General features: G+C 42.3%; 2 protein-coding genes across 4 annotated transcripts; one reads left to right on the forward strand and one right to left on the reverse strand.

Moving 5' to 3' along the window:
- Nucleotides 1-27: 27 nt before the first annotated feature.
- Nucleotides 28-2961, reverse strand: LOC108600252 (neural/ectodermal development factor IMP-L2). The gene is made up of 3 exons (XM_017987688.2): nt 2593-2961; nt 841-1641; nt 28-745 (listed from the first exon to the last, which is right to left on the reverse strand). The coding sequence occupies exons 2-3, from the start codon at nt 1636-1638 to the stop codon at nt 731-733; spliced, it is 813 nt and encodes a 270-aa protein (XP_017843177.1). The 5' UTR covers nt 1639-1641; nt 2593-2961; the 3' UTR covers nt 28-730.
- Nucleotides 2962-7103: 4142 nt separating this feature from the next.
- LOC108600251 (sulfide:quinone oxidoreductase, mitochondrial) lies at nt 7104-14343 on the forward strand. 3 transcript variants are annotated; one of them, XM_033293877.1, is made up of 7 exons: nt 7104-7123; nt 12231-12337; nt 12729-12834; nt 12892-13116; nt 13171-13371; nt 13425-13821; nt 13879-14343. In XM_033293877.1, exons 2-7 carry the CDS (start codon nt 12234-12236, stop codon nt 14190-14192), a joined length of 1347 nt encoding a protein of 448 aa, XP_033149768.1. In that variant the 5' UTR covers nt 7104-7123; nt 12231-12233; the 3' UTR covers nt 14193-14343. The 3 variants fall into 3 exon arrangements, with proteins under 3 accessions (XP_033149768.1, XP_017841069.1, XP_017841070.1); XM_017985580.1 differs by lacking the exon at nt 7104-7123 and adding an exon at nt 12127-12144; XM_017985581.1 differs by lacking the exon at nt 7104-7123 and adding an exon at nt 12128-12144 and having other exon boundaries at nt 12220-12337.
- The last annotated feature ends 378 nt before the right edge of the window (nt 14344-14721 follow it).

Here is a 14721-nt window from a genome sequence, read left to right on the forward strand (position 1 = left end):
TAATATAAAAAAAACATATTTCAGTTCAATTAGCTTACAAAATAATAAAAAATATTCTGATCGTATAAGTGAATCGTATATACTATGTATGCTTTTGTTTGTATGTATAAAGACTGTTCTTTCATTTATGTGAATACTTTTCCGTTTTACATGTAATATGGACGATGGGTAATGATGTAGGTAATTCAATAAATTAATTCTTGTTTGGCATGCATCGAAGGAATTCGAACTGCTGTTGATGATGTTGAATGTTGGGTGCTTGAATGTTTTTGGTGGTGGTGCTGGTGGTATTTGGCTCATAGCCACACATTAAGTAACGGCCAATTACGTTAACTAGAGATTTGCCTGAATTGTTTAGGAACAATCATTGCTACTTACATAACGAAACTTTCTTCATCAATAACCTGATTTATGACAAAAATAATAGAAATATAACTTAAATATTCGAAATCCATTTTTGGGTTTAAACTTAGTAACTAAACGAATAGTTTGTTAAGCAAGAATAGTGCATAAAAAATATTAAAGTCTAAGCCGGCATTAGATTCTAGAGTTGAAAGCTTAAAACTATAAACTTTTTTTTGTGTGCATTTTTTCAGTTTTGTTTAATTTTTTTTGTTGTATTTTTCTTATGGTATTTCTTTTTTGTTTTCACGCAGCTTCAAAGGCATTTGATCTAACTAACTAACTAAAAACTGTTTCCCGTCAATTCAATAGCCTTGTTGTGGAATCTTTAGTCTTGCTCCTTCTGCAAAGAGTAAACAGAACAGCAAAAGCAAAGCAAAAGTTAGTATTGCATATAATAATTCAAATGGGTTTCTTTTCTTTTGTATAGATACTTACAAGTACAGGGTACAGGAAGGTCTCGGCTGTATCTCGGCCAATGGGGTTCTGGGCTGTGCACTTGTAGTTGCCCATGTCCTCCCATTTGATGTTCGAGATGAGGAGCTCACCAGTGGGCAGCAGTTTGTAGCGATTGCTGGGCACAATTTCCTTATCCTCGTTGTTGCGCCAGGTGATCCTGGCACGTGGCACAGAGTGCACCCTGCAGGGCAGCATCACATCGGAGCCAACCAGATCCAGATGCGTTTTCTCCGTCAAGGTAATGCGTGGCTTCTGTGGCGTCTCGTACTGCTTATCCGTTGCAATGAGACCCTGCGCGGAGTGCGATGGATGCACCACAGTGGTGGCATAAATAGTCTTGGAGCCGGTGCGACCCACACAAGTATAAGCCCTGGACGTGCTTAGCATGTGGTCAATCACGTACACCGAACGCACACGCACAATGGCACTGGGCGCATCTACGGTGATGATGTTGGACTCCTGATCCTTTAGCTCGTCGGAGGGAAAGTGATTCACCAGCCATTGAATGGTGGGCACCTGCGAGCCCATAACTTCACAGACAATCTCCACGGTAGCGCCGGGTGCCTGATGCAGCTTGGCGGGCGGTGTCTTGGTGAATTTCAGCCAGTCATCGGGAAAGATGCTCGCCTTCTGCTTGGTCTCGGTGGTTTCATCCACTTGGATGGAGTTGTCAACAGCATTATTGTCGTCCAGTATATCATCGCTCGTTGGACGGCCGTGGGTGCCCGCGAGGCTCCCGAACAGCAGCAGCGCTATGGCGCACAGATGTAAGTTCATTTTCTGCAAGCACAAATTGGAATAGAATAGAAAAAATATTAATTTATAATGCGATTAAAATGGAGGGGCGGAGCTTCGAATTGATAGCTGGGATCGAAGTTCACAAATATGTTCGCCTATAATATAGGTTAATAAACCCACAATGACTTGGCAATAAGCCACTTATCAACACAAGGCCATAAATCTCTACGTCAACTGTACAAATCGCTCAATCTCTATCTCTCGCTGTGTGGGGTGCTCTGAGTTATGAAACAGTCTCTAGGCGTTAGATAAGCATCCTTTGCATAGACTCACTGCTGTCCCAATTCTTAATACGAATACAATAATTTCACAAGAGCACGCGGTTGGTTGACATCGCAATAGAATATTCGACCGACCATAAAGTTAACGTGGGCGCTATCCCAACAAAATTGGATCAAATCCAATTCACATTTTTTATTGCGTGTGTGACGTCAGCTGCGCCCACGCTGCGGATCAAAGACCGAAATTATTTCAAATTCCCCCCCTTCCGCATAACAACTTAAAAAAAAAAAAAAAAATCCCAGCTAGGCGGCCGTGTCACGAGACTGTCGCGTCGTCTAGACATCGTGACCGTTTAGTTATTCAATCGCTTTAGCTTTGACGTCGCTACAGTTTTCGATGGTATTATGCATACTATTAAGGCCCAGACAATTCAACTTGATGTATGGCAAATCGCTGGCATTTATTGCATCAGATTTTCGACTCGATTTGCCCTTCGGTGTACAAGTTTCGAATTCGCATGAAATTTGCTGATTCAATGATTCTCAATTTAAAAAAAAAAAACAGATACGTTGCGCATATTTCTCTGGAATTGAAAGTGCGGCGCTATCAATGACCCTGGGCTGAGGTGTTTCTTTATCTTAGTCTATTAACCTGCTGTATCTATTATTGACACACACAGACACACACACTCAGGAATGCACAGACACTCACCTTTTGGTTTAATTTCTTTTTTCTCTTGCGGTAAAAAATGTTTGCGAATATCTCCCTAACGTTTGAGGGCAAAACGGTTCGTCTCGGTCGCGTCTGTGTATTGTGAGGATCGTCTGTTTGGCGAGCTGATCGACAGCTCTCTGTTATGTTATGAAGGAGTTTATCAGCTCTAGATTGTGATGGCTTCTGGTTTGGGCCTTTTGATTGAAATTCAGCAGCAGTTGGCTTAGCAATGACATAGGTACGGCGATAGATGCCGTCTTGGTAGCCTTGCAGCTTAGTGTTGGCGAAATCTTGAGTGCTTATCGACCACGCAAATGCGCAACAAGCGATTATCTCTGATTTTGGGCGTGGGGCGTGTTGGCAAGCAATTGCTCCTCAAATCAAATAAAATACTGCAATACTTCAGTAGTAGTATTCGGCGTAGCGAATGTCAAGCTCGCGGCTTTGGCACATTCGAATCTAAATGCAACTGGTTGGATGGGGGGATATTAGCAGCAGATATCAGGCGACTCCTGTGTCTTGCTGATTGTTGCTTTGAGTAGTTGTTGTTGTTGTTGTTGGTGTTGCTGTTGATTGTTGGCGCGGCACTCGTTCAAAAACGCACGGTTCATCGACATTACAAGTCAAGGTGTGTCGATTGTAGGCTTCGGCTCGGCTTCAGCTTCAGCTTCGGTTTTGTGTGTGTGTGTGTGTGTTTTTCACAAAAATGTAAACTGTATCGAAACTGATATTAACGCTCTTGGGGCAAATGCGACGGGTTAAAAAGCGAACTTGGTTACGTTGGCACTTGGCACTAAAGTTGTGTTAAACAGTGGAAAACTGCCACAGAACTGAGCCATTGGCTGTTGGTGCGTTCAATTTATACTCGCGCCGCTGCTCTGATCTAGTCTCTTTGCAGCGCGCGCGCGCGCTCTCAATCGCTTGCTCTTGCTCTTTCGCTCGCTCGCTCTCTCTCTCTCTCTCTCTTTGCGCTTACTCTGCTGCGCTGCGCTGCGTCTGCTCTTGCGCTCTTGCTCTTGTGTTGCGTTGCGTGCTCTCGGGGGTGCAGCAAAGAGCAAAGGCGCGCACCATTCTTTGGCGGGATGAGAATTATTATCAATTGCCGTTGATCTATCCGGTACACAACTGGTAACTATCCAGACAGCGGTCTAATGCTGCAGCATTGGGCCCAACTCCAGGCCAGTGAAATCGCTTGCAGTTTATAAGTCAAACGCCCTAAACTTGATTCGTGCACTTTCTATAGCAGTTGACAACGCCAAGAATTCAAATGTGTGACAAAGCAGATCAATTTAATAAATTTTATAAAATTTTTTTCTTTTTTTTTTCAGTTTCTTCTACATTCTGGCGCATTCGTACGTGCCAAGCGGCATGGCTTTGCTTTGCCCCAGGCAGTGTCGCTGGAGTCCAGGCGGGAAAGGCGGGTGTCAAGCAGCTTATTGCAAGGTTCCATTAGCCGAGAGACCCGAGTCGCTGTCGTTGTCGTTGTCGCTGCTCATTGCAATCAAGTAAGTGCCAGTTTGTCTGCTACGATCGGTCGGTCGGTTAGTCAGTCGGTCGGTTGGTTGGTCTGTTGCTTGGTTGGACGGACGATCTGTCAGACTGTCGCTTGATCTGTCGGTTGAGGGCAGAAACCACAATGTAAACGACAGCCGCACTGATTGCCCGGCGGTGTTGGCGGCACAGGGGTGGGGGCATGTTAAGCATTACAGAAACTTGCTGGCGATTGGGAGCGTGTTTGAAGCCGCCCCCTCGCTCTCTGCAGCGACGACCCACAGCTTGGTTGCTGCTGCAGCCACAATGGCAGACAGACTGGCAGCCAATTCAAACTTATCGCGTGTTCGCTTTCCGCTGTTTCGGTTACGTGTGCCTTTTGGGTAGCAGCTGCGGTAGCTTGGGGCGTAAGGCTGGCGGAGCTTGTTGCTGGGCGGCAGCCAACCAGCCAGCCAAGCAACTGGGGCCGGTCCCCGATCCCGGGTTCTCGGTTCCATTGACTGTTGCTCTACTGGCTGTGACTAGTTTGCTGTTTTCTTATTCTTTATCATCAGCCGCATTGACAGCAACAACGAGTTGCAATTCTACGAGTAATATATATTTATTGCACTTGCAAGTTACACAAATCGCTAGACCGCAGCTATGCGCTTCACCTTCCTCCCGCCTCCTTCATCCGTTCGGGCTGCTGCTCGATCAACGCCAAATGGCAGCTGCTTGGCGGCGGCATCGACAAAGCTAAATTAAAATCTTGCAGGTGCTTGAAAATAGCGAAACTCGTGCCGCCCGCGGACGTTGCATCCCAAAGGCAAAGGGACGATAACGTAACGCTGCTGTTGACGTAAGGGCAACTGCATTGACATGCCATAGGCGGCGGCATGGTGTGGCAATTGCACTAACGGGGCAATTAAGCTGCAGCTGACTATGATTTGTTAAGATTGCATTGAGTTCCAGTTCGATATTCCAGGAAAGGCAATACGGATGCAATCTTTGAACTCGCACTAAACTGTACCGCACACTCAGCTACAGCTACAGCTACAAATACACAGACATATCGTATACCTAGATACAGATACAGCTACAGTTTGCTATAAATGCTTAGAGCATACATATTCATAGACTCTGTTGTCTATGGCACCGGCCGGTACCAATCGCCTCAACCTCTAATTTGGGTTTTGGCCTTTTGTCGCTACGAAAAAATATTTGTTGCGTAGATTTTAGCTATCAAGATTTTGATTTCCAAGAAGAAAGCCAGTTCGACTCATAAAATATTATACCCAAGATTGAGTTCATGGTCTGAGCCGATCGTATGTTCGTATTGATGGCTGGCTTGCCACTAATTATTGCATAATGCAGGCGGAGTTCAGGCCAAATTGGCGCACTTCCGCTAATGGCCACGACCTGCTTCTGGCTGCGCCAGCAGCTCTATGCCCCCCTTTTCTACGTCTTTCTCCTGCTCTTTTGGCCGCTTAGCTTGCACTTTTGCTGCTAATTAACGTCGTGCCAAAACAGCCAACGGCTGCGGAACTGGGCTGGCTCCAGGGGGGCGGGCGGCGACTGCGACGGGGCTCATTCAAAGTCAGACATTTAAGACGGCAGTGCGAGGAGACACGGCAGACAGCCAACTGCGATTCAGTTCGGAGAAAAAGATAGTGCAACATGCAACTGCCAAGACCACTAACACACACATGCAAACAGTTAACATTTGAAAGAGTGTGTGTGTGTGTGTGTGCAGTTTGTACGAATCATCCGTGTATCAATGTATTTGTGTGCCGACGTGAGAAAATTCATGTGCATGCCACAAATTCTGTGCCGTTTTCATGGGTATTTATTACTATTACACCGACACAGATACAGATACAGATGCAGATACAAAAACACTCACACACAGACATAGAAGCGGTTCCTCTGCCTGCCACTGCACTGGCTGTCATTGATAAACTCGAAAATCTCTGCATAGCAACAGCGGCTGGAAAAGCCGTTTAGAGCGCAGCAGCAGCAGCCGCAGCAGCTTCTAGACAGCTCGTGTCTTGGCTTGGCGTCAAAGGAATGGGAAAAACCCCGACGGAAGTACAGATGAGCTGCATTTCCATTGAAACCATAGGCAAGCCATTGAGGTTTTTTTTCTTGAGCAGGTTGCCTTTTGATCTTAACTTGCATTGACTTTGCTCTACACTTAAAGAAAAAAGTAACTGCAATTTATTACGCAAACTAAATGTATTATATATTGAAAACCCTAGAATTCTTTTAAACTTATTTTTGACAAAGAAGTTTTTAGTATTTTTTTTTTTGTTTGGGTGTAGATGACAAAGCAATCTCGTTTATAAGCACAGCCACAATTGTCTGTAAATATGTATGCATGTCTGAATGTAATTTTTTTTTTTTTTTTGTGAGCAGTAAATGGAATGGAAAATTTTTGAAACCACTTTTTTTGACGCTTGGCTTTTTCATAACTACGGAAAATTTTTTGAACGAGAAATTGAAATTAAATTCAATTATCGCTAATTGTTTACTTTGATTGAGTACGGGCATTAACACTAGCCTTAGCATTGGCATTATCTCTCTTTATGAGTCGCACTTCCTCATCTATTCATTCATAGTCAGTAATACAGGCATGTAATTTATCAATTAACCTTATGAAGTGTGCTGTGTGTGTGTGTGTGTGTGTGTGTTGTGCTTTCTTGCATTCTTAACACACATGCACACAAGTACATTTAATGTTGTGTGCGTCTCTTGTTACTTTTCGTTGGTTGTGCAAGAGACAACAGCAAAAACGTTTGCCAAGTCTCTTGACACGCCCCGTCGACCACCACCACCACCACCGTTCTCGCCCAATTCGACACTAGTATTGCATCAGCCATTAAAAATATTTCTCACCTCCACCTCGCGCTGCACCGCAGCAATGCAGCAGTGCTAAAGATGAGCATAACCCATAAACCGTTGCAATATAATTTCTCTTTAATACGCTTGCTCGCTCATTTGCTGTCATTGACGTGCGTGAGACAAGAGTTATGTAGAAAGAGCGGCTTTATTTAAGGGAGTATTGATAAGCTCACACGTTTTACGGGAATATTTGGAAAATAACGCAAGCATTTGGCTAGTGGCATAGATTAAAATGATTTATGGGATTTTTTTCAAGAATTTCTTAATAATTAGCCATGTGATTCTATACTACGCATTCATAAATGCGCCTTTGGCACTTTACCAGCGACAACTGCAAAAAAAAAACTACAACCTATAAAAAGAAACTAATCATTAAATGACGTATGTACATACATATGTATGTAGATTGTTTTCAACTGTGGTGCGTTATCATCAACAGAGCTTGAATAACAATTATGATCAGTGAAAATAATAACAAAAAAGGGGCTCGTTGCTGTTGCTCCATACTAAGCAAACACACATACACAGATCGAGGACAGGGCCGCGCACAATGGAAATCGAATGATGCCGAATGCCACACAATTAACTGATTCTTTTAAAAAAACAACATAAGTTCACAGACATATGTGAACATGCATACATATGTACATTAGTTACAAGCATAAATTGTAAGAGTGTGCGTGTGTGTGTGTGCTCTGCTATCATACGACTTGCCATGTACATATTTCATCGTCACGCTCGGTCCCTTTGGATACTTGGGGGCTCGTCTCTTGCGCTGCCGACGCGTCGACCGCCCAGCGCAAGCAGAGACTGCGACGCAGCCGCGCATATAAATTAACATATGTATGTATGTATGTATGTATGTAACTAACGCTGCTTAAGAGTAGAGCCCCCAAAGCAATCGCTGATTGCTCTCGCCTGCCATCTCTTTTACACTCTTGCATACTGTCTCTCTTTCGTCTTGACGATCGGCCTGCATGCAATTTGTAACGAATGCAAAATTGATTGCCAAAGCGTACACCCCCCACTGACAGTTGCTCCGAGCTTGTCACTAGCGTCTCCTGCTTCTGCTCCGCTGTTGTATTCCAGCCTCCAACCAATTATTGTGACGCATTTGACTTAACACCTCTGTCCAGCGCTTTTGCTTTGATAATTCCATATTTAAATTGCGCTTTTCGCCTTCAATTTTATATTTTCGCTTAGGTTGTCGGTTTTTTTTTTCATTTTCATTTAATGAATTGCAATTTATTGTAAAACGATCGTTTATTAATTGATTTCGCTTGACTTGGACTTGTTCGCAAAAGTCGTACGATTGTCTCGCCCGCCCCGCCACTGACTTTGTCATGGGACTGAGGCTGCGTGACCAGCGCAACGTCAATCTCGGCAGTATGTAACTAATTCTGCGTGGATGTCGATGTCTCGACAGGCACGTAGCCCAGTGCCAGTTGGAGTTAAAATAATCCAAAATTGGAAATGCAGTCGACTCACCGAAACTCACAGCTCGACTCGATCTGTTTTGAATTTGAAATTTCTTTAGCGCGTCATTCTGATTAGAATGCCAAATCGCAGAGGATATGCAAAAAGATACGAGCAATAAATCTTATTCTCACACTTTTCCCCAGTGCTCTATAGCAACATACCATGTATTTACTTATGAGGGGCCTGTGTTTGTTTATGCTGCGGAACATAAAAGCATATTTCAGCTTTCTGCTTAACCGAAACGCCTGAGAAGAAGTGCTATACATAAATAAACATACTAAGTTATCATGAGCACAGCATCATAATAAGATATTTCTCATAGAACCCGCTGAAGCAGACTGACTGGCGCGTTTCATTTAGAATACTTTTGACTTGACAGATTCTGTGTATTATCTCATCCTCAACTTATGTGGACCACTTGAAGCGCATTGTTGCCAAGTATTTATTGTATTTAGTTGTTGGGGTCGGCGATAACCTGGAAGGCTTTCTGATTCTATTTCAACAGATAATTCTTTTTTATATTCTTCTCTTTTTTGCAAACGTGCATTATAATTGAGTACTTAGCATGCAGCTGAAATGACTAAATCACGAGCTCTGATATACAGATCTGACAAAGCTACCTCTATCCACTTTTTTCCACTCAAATCCCAATCAGTCACTCTGCCAAGTCACATGAACTATGCTCAATTATTGCTTAATATGTCAGTTCGACAGTTTATTATAGTGAATGGTATAAAATTGACTTGTCAAAAAATTGAAGAAAATTAAAGCAAAATGCCAAAACAGCAATAAACTGGCAGCGTCTTTAAGCGAAGGCGACAGCTTTTTGCATAATAAAGTTAAAGAATCACACAGAAGAGTTGAAAAATTGCATGTTATGATGAAATAGGCCTATTAGAGTGTTGGCACTTCGGTGTGGCGTTGAAGCTTAAAGTACCTTTCTTTTTTAGCACTATTATCAGTAATTGATGTTATTTCTATAGGCTTTATATACTTGTGGGGTTAGACTAGAGCAAACAGGTGTCAGGTGGGGCATGAGTCAGAGAGTATCAATTCCGAGCTGATTATCAAATAATTATATGACGTTAACACTGATAATTGATTTATATATTTGTATGAAAATAGATTTTTAGGCCTACCTGCATATTGAGTTGATTTTCCTTGTTATTTTGCACTTTAATTGGCTACACTTTTCGTGCGTGTGTGTGTGTGCTTTTCACTTTTCACTTTCGCCGTTCGTTTTCCTTTTGGATTTCGCTTGTCTAACTCGAGAGAGAATTTATTGTGTGTTCTACTCGGTCCGTGTTCTGTTCGAGATGTGACTGGTGGCTAGTGTTGTACTGTGTGGCGAAAGGTTGAGCATCCATGCTTTTATATATATGCCGAAATCAACAAGTGGTGTCGTTCGTCAAAGCGACAGCAAATTGGACTTCATCGGCATATTAACAGTTATTTCGTTCTTGCCTTAGTGTTGGTGGAAGCTGTCGGCTCGCCTGCATGGAAACACACACATGCATAGCTATGTGTGCGTGTGTGTTTGTGTGTGTGCTTGAGTCTGTATAGAGGGTCTCCTTTGATTGAAAAAACGAATGCAAATTTATTTTTGAATAATTTTTATATCACAATATTTCTCATTAACATTCTCGCTGGGGCTTGCATTGGCGATGCGAATTTAAATGAAATGCGTATACGCATTTATTCGATCGTAGCCCCAATTCATAAATTAAGTACAGTTGATGCAGATTTGTCACAAAGTGCCGACTCTAGTGCCTGTTAGATTAGAGCATGATCTGTAATTGAAATATTAAGCAAATGAAGCGCAGCCCACGTTTAGTAATTAAGTCGTCAGCGACCTTTTTCGGTTGACCCTTGTTAACTTAACTGGTACTCTTTGGATTTATTCAGCAATGAAATCGCTTTTGATTGCCCGAATCGAAAGCCAGCGAAATCTGCATTTCATTTGCGCCCTCTACTCTAACCCCACACACAACTCTAACCAGTTTCAGCTGGGCTGCAACTTCCGTTCTGGCAGCAGCCCAAGACACAGCGACGAGTGCATCTACAGTCGCATGCAATCATGCACATATGCCATACACGTCAAGGTACGACTACGTCTAGGTGAGCTCTTCAGAGAGCAGACGCATAGCACGTCACGCACTCGCTTTGTGGTCGGTCCATGACAGACCTGTTGCTGCTGGAGCTAACCAACTTTAGTATTTGCATACGCGAGACAGAGCTCGGCATCGGCATCGGTTCGGCTTTGGTTTTGGCTTTAGTTTTGGCTTCTGTGGCGCAGCGTTAATTGATTCCGTGCCATTAATTGAAATGCAGTCTTGCACGGTAGCTGCAAGATTTATACTCTTCATGTAAGATCTTAAAGCTGAAAACCGTTAAATTCAAATTGAAGTTACATGCGCTGTAAACGGCAACGGTAAGGGAAAGGGGGGGGGGGGGCCTTGCTCCACAGCATACGCGCTATAATTGAGAGAGCAATTGGGACCTTGCCAATCTCTCATTAACGCTGCTGGGGTCACAACGCTGCCTGGCAACTGTACTTGGCTCTCCCGCAGCGCAGCTGCTCCTCTTCTTTACCCCACGTCAGTTCCCTAGAGCACCCAGTCGCCCACGCAGTCGCGCACATAATTTGGCCATCAGTAAATAAGTCATAGGGCTTCATTTGAATTGCCAGCTTGTCTCCAATTGATAACGGGGCTTTGTCATGTGAGGCGCTCGCCTTTTCCTACGCAAATTCCTTCAACTATCGCTGTCAGACAGCCACCATCTCTCTTTCTTTCTTTCGCTCGCTCTCTGTCCCACTCTGACTGCTGACTGCTGTCCCGTGGCTGCCATCAGTCATCATCTTTGGCCAATCAGTCAACAGCATGGCGTAATTAAACGCGCAAATAACTTCACCCTGTCACACAGTTGTCCGCTACATGTCGTTATTAACAAATTAGATAAGTACAAATAAACTGGCATCGTTCTTTGACTCATACCCCTTTGACAATTATAAATATTCAATGAATTAAATGTTTGTTCTATTTTCTTAAAATATATATTACACATACTGAGTGTGTTTTTCTCTTTAAAAATTACGGAAAATTCAATGGCGTACGTGCCTCGTATCCTCCCCGATAAGTATGCAATATAGTATATAAAATGACATATTTGTATTGCATTTAGCGCATTATGGAAAACTGTATTCTAACTTTAGGGCTGCAGCTTGTTAAATAGCAAGAATCAGAAATAAATATTTTTCGCACGTTTCAACTGCTGCACATTAAATGTAAATAACCCATTAAAAATATAAAATTTTTATAATTTTCTGTCAAACATAGTTATATGGACAGCAGTGTAAGTTACACTTTGCTTGCTCGCAACAATCATCTGGTAAAGCTTAATGAAAGCTTTTATAAGTTGTTTAGCTTAAAAGCATTTTGGTTGGCAACACTCGTTCAAGGTTAATGAGCGCACACCCAAAGAAAAATTAATCTTAAATCAAATATAAAATAAAATAATTGGATTAGTATTACAGCATATTTAATTCAGAATAAAAATAATGCTGCATACTGAACATTAACATTACAACTATGGAAAATACAATTTCTTCTAGTCTATTTTTTTTCTTTGGGTGTATGCGGCATGATGACAAAATGCCAAAAGCTTTTGCTTGTCAGTTGCAGAGCGGTTATCGTAAGAGTAAGTGGGGAATCGCGCATAGTCGTGGGGCTTATTTGTTTTTATTATGCTGATCGCAGAGTTTGTTAATCGCAGCTTATTTCCAGAGAATGATCTCCTACTCAAGCCTAAGACTGAGCAAGTCTCAAATTGCACGCGGTTGGTGCGTGGTGCGCAATTTATCCGCTTCTCAAGTGCATTTAGACAAACACGAGTAAGTGCAAAGTAAATATGTGTATATATACATCCCTATAAATATATGTTTGTATTCGAAACTAATACATTTGCAAACACGCGCGGCTCCAATCAGTCCCCGCTGGGAACATAAAATTTTGGTAATAAGACTTTTGGGAAGTCTCAAAAGCAGAATACACCTTTCAATGTATGCATGTATTAACAATTCTATAAAACAAAAAAAAATAACAGCAGCAAAAAAAATTAGTATGATTAGCAGCAAGGGAATCGAGCACGTAGACCACTGTTTTATTTGACAATGTCATCAGCCTAATTAATAAAGCGTGTAGCTTATTTATTCACTATTTTATCTATTTATGTAAATTCTATTAATCCAATTAGCTAACATTATTATTAATTACTTTTTGCAGATGCAAAGTACTTGTTGTGGGCGGTGGTGCGGGTGGCTGTGCCATGGCTGCGAAACTCTCCTCCAAGCTGGGCAGCAACAAGGTGATTGTGCTAGAGCCAGCAGATGTAAGTAATCCAATCAGCCATGCCAAGTCCAGTAACTAATATGACCTCTGTTACTAGAAACACTATTACCAGCCCATGTTTACACTCATTGGCGGCGGCATGAAGCGTTTAGAGCAGTCCTACAAGCTTATGGCGGATGTGCTGCCCAAGAAGGCCAAGTGGCTGCGTGAAAAGGCCGTGGAATTTGATCCCGACTCCAACACTGTGAAAACCTCCGGTGGCAATACCATCAAATATGATATGTTATTGATTGCCACAGGCCTGCAATTAAACTACAACAAAGTAAGCTGTCAGCCTTTGACGCAAAGCAAGTAATACTTAAGTTGTCCCATGCAGATACCCGGACTAGTGGATGCACTCTCCGTGCCTAATGGCAAAGTCGGTTCCATTTATTCTCCGCTCTATGTGGATCGTGTCTACGATTGCTTGCGCAACATTAACGACGGTAATGCCATCTTTACTTTTCCATCTTCACCAGTCAAGTGCCCCGGTGCTCCACAAAAGATAGTTTACATATCAGAGCATTATTTCCGCAAGGTAAGTTTGCAGTTTGTTGAAGCTGATTAGCTGCTAATTGTTATATTTTACAGATGGGCAAGCGCAACAACATCAATGTGACCTACAACACAGCTCTGCCCGTGCTTTTTGGTGTGAAGCATTACGCAGATGCCTTGTGGCCCATTGTGAAGCAGCGCAATATTACAGTCAACACTCGAAGGAATCTTATTGAGGTTAAGGCAGCGCAGGATATCGCTATTTTTGAAAACTTGGACAAGCCTGGCGAGCGCTTTGAGGAGAAGTACTCTATGTTGCATGTGTGTCCACCCATGAGCGCTCCCGATGAGTTGGCCAAATGCACGAAGCTGGTCAATGAGGCCGGATTCGTTGACGTTGATAAATCCACTATGCAGCATCTGAAATATAAAAATGTGTTTGCTATAGGAGATTGCTCCGCATCACCCAACTCCAAGACAGCTGCATCAGCAGGTAATATGAAATTAATATAAACACAATTTTTAATTAATATGGTATATTATATTTTAGCTGCCCAATCACCTGTTGTCTATCGCAACATGATTGCTGCATTGAAGGGAAAATCTCTAAAGTCTTCTTATGATGGCTATGCATCGTGTCCACTGGTCACTGGCTACAATACTTGTATCCTGGCCGAGTTTGATTACAGTTTGACTCCTTTGGAAACGTTTCCAGTGGCACAGAACAAGGAACGCTATTCCATGTTCTTCATGAAAAAGGATTTGATGCCAATACTGTACTGGAAAATGATGTTGCCCGGCTATTGGAATGGACCTGCTCTCATGCGCAACATGCTCTCTATATTTAAAAGCAAGCAAAAGTGAAAGCGTCCAAAAACTGCATCACAAACAGTGAGAGTGCAATATTAATTAACTTTCTACTTCATATGAACACGTTTGCATAGTGACTTCTATAAACGTTTACTCTACGGACATTCAAAAAGAAACCTTTTTAAATAAAATGACTATTATATTTCGCTAATAAATATCTATATAAAAAAATTATATTGCACTGTGTTTAATTTGAAACGTTTTTGCTTTTGAACTTAACGTCATGTGAAAAAGTATCGAGTACAAAAAAGTATCGAGCAGAGCGCTGCCATTTGCTTTATGCGCAAAGGACTCAAGTTAATCAAATGCGTACGTGGATGAAAATTTGCACTATATATAATGATTAATATTTGTTATTATTGCATTTTACAACATGTTTGTTTATTTTCATGCTATTCAGCCAATATTTTAAATCAATCAAACAGTCTGGCAGCACCTAAATATGTATAATGCGAATGGCAAGCGATTAAAGAAGAAGACAAGCGTGGCGTCGATTCAAAATCGAAATCAACGAACAAAAAGA

The sequence above is a fragment of the Drosophila busckii genome, chromosome 3L (genome assembly GCF_011750605.1).
Source record: "Drosophila busckii strain San Diego stock center, stock number 13000-0081.31 chromosome 3L, ASM1175060v1, whole genome shotgun sequence".
Lineage (NCBI taxonomy): Eukaryota > Metazoa > Arthropoda > Insecta > Diptera > Drosophilidae > Drosophila > Drosophila busckii.

What these genes read in the sequence shown, in the direction of transcription:
- LOC108600252 (XM_017987688.2), bottom strand. Translation starts at nt 1,638, where the DNA reads ATGAACTTACATCTGTGCGCCATAGCGCTGCTGCTGTTCGGGAGCCTC.
- LOC108600251 (XM_033293877.1), top strand. Translation starts at nt 12,234, where the DNA reads ATGATCTCCTACTCAAGCCTAAGACTGAGCAAGTCTCAAATTGCACGC. An exon ending in GTGCATTTAGACAAACACGA is followed by an intron (nt 12,338 to 12,728) that starts GTAAGTGCAAAG and finishes TACTTTTTGCAG; the next exon opens with ATGCAAAGTACTTGTTGTGG. An exon ending in TGCAATTAAACTACAACAAA is followed by an intron (nt 13,117 to 13,170) that starts GTAAGCTGTCAG and finishes TGTCCCATGCAG; the next exon opens with ATACCCGGACTAGTGGATGC.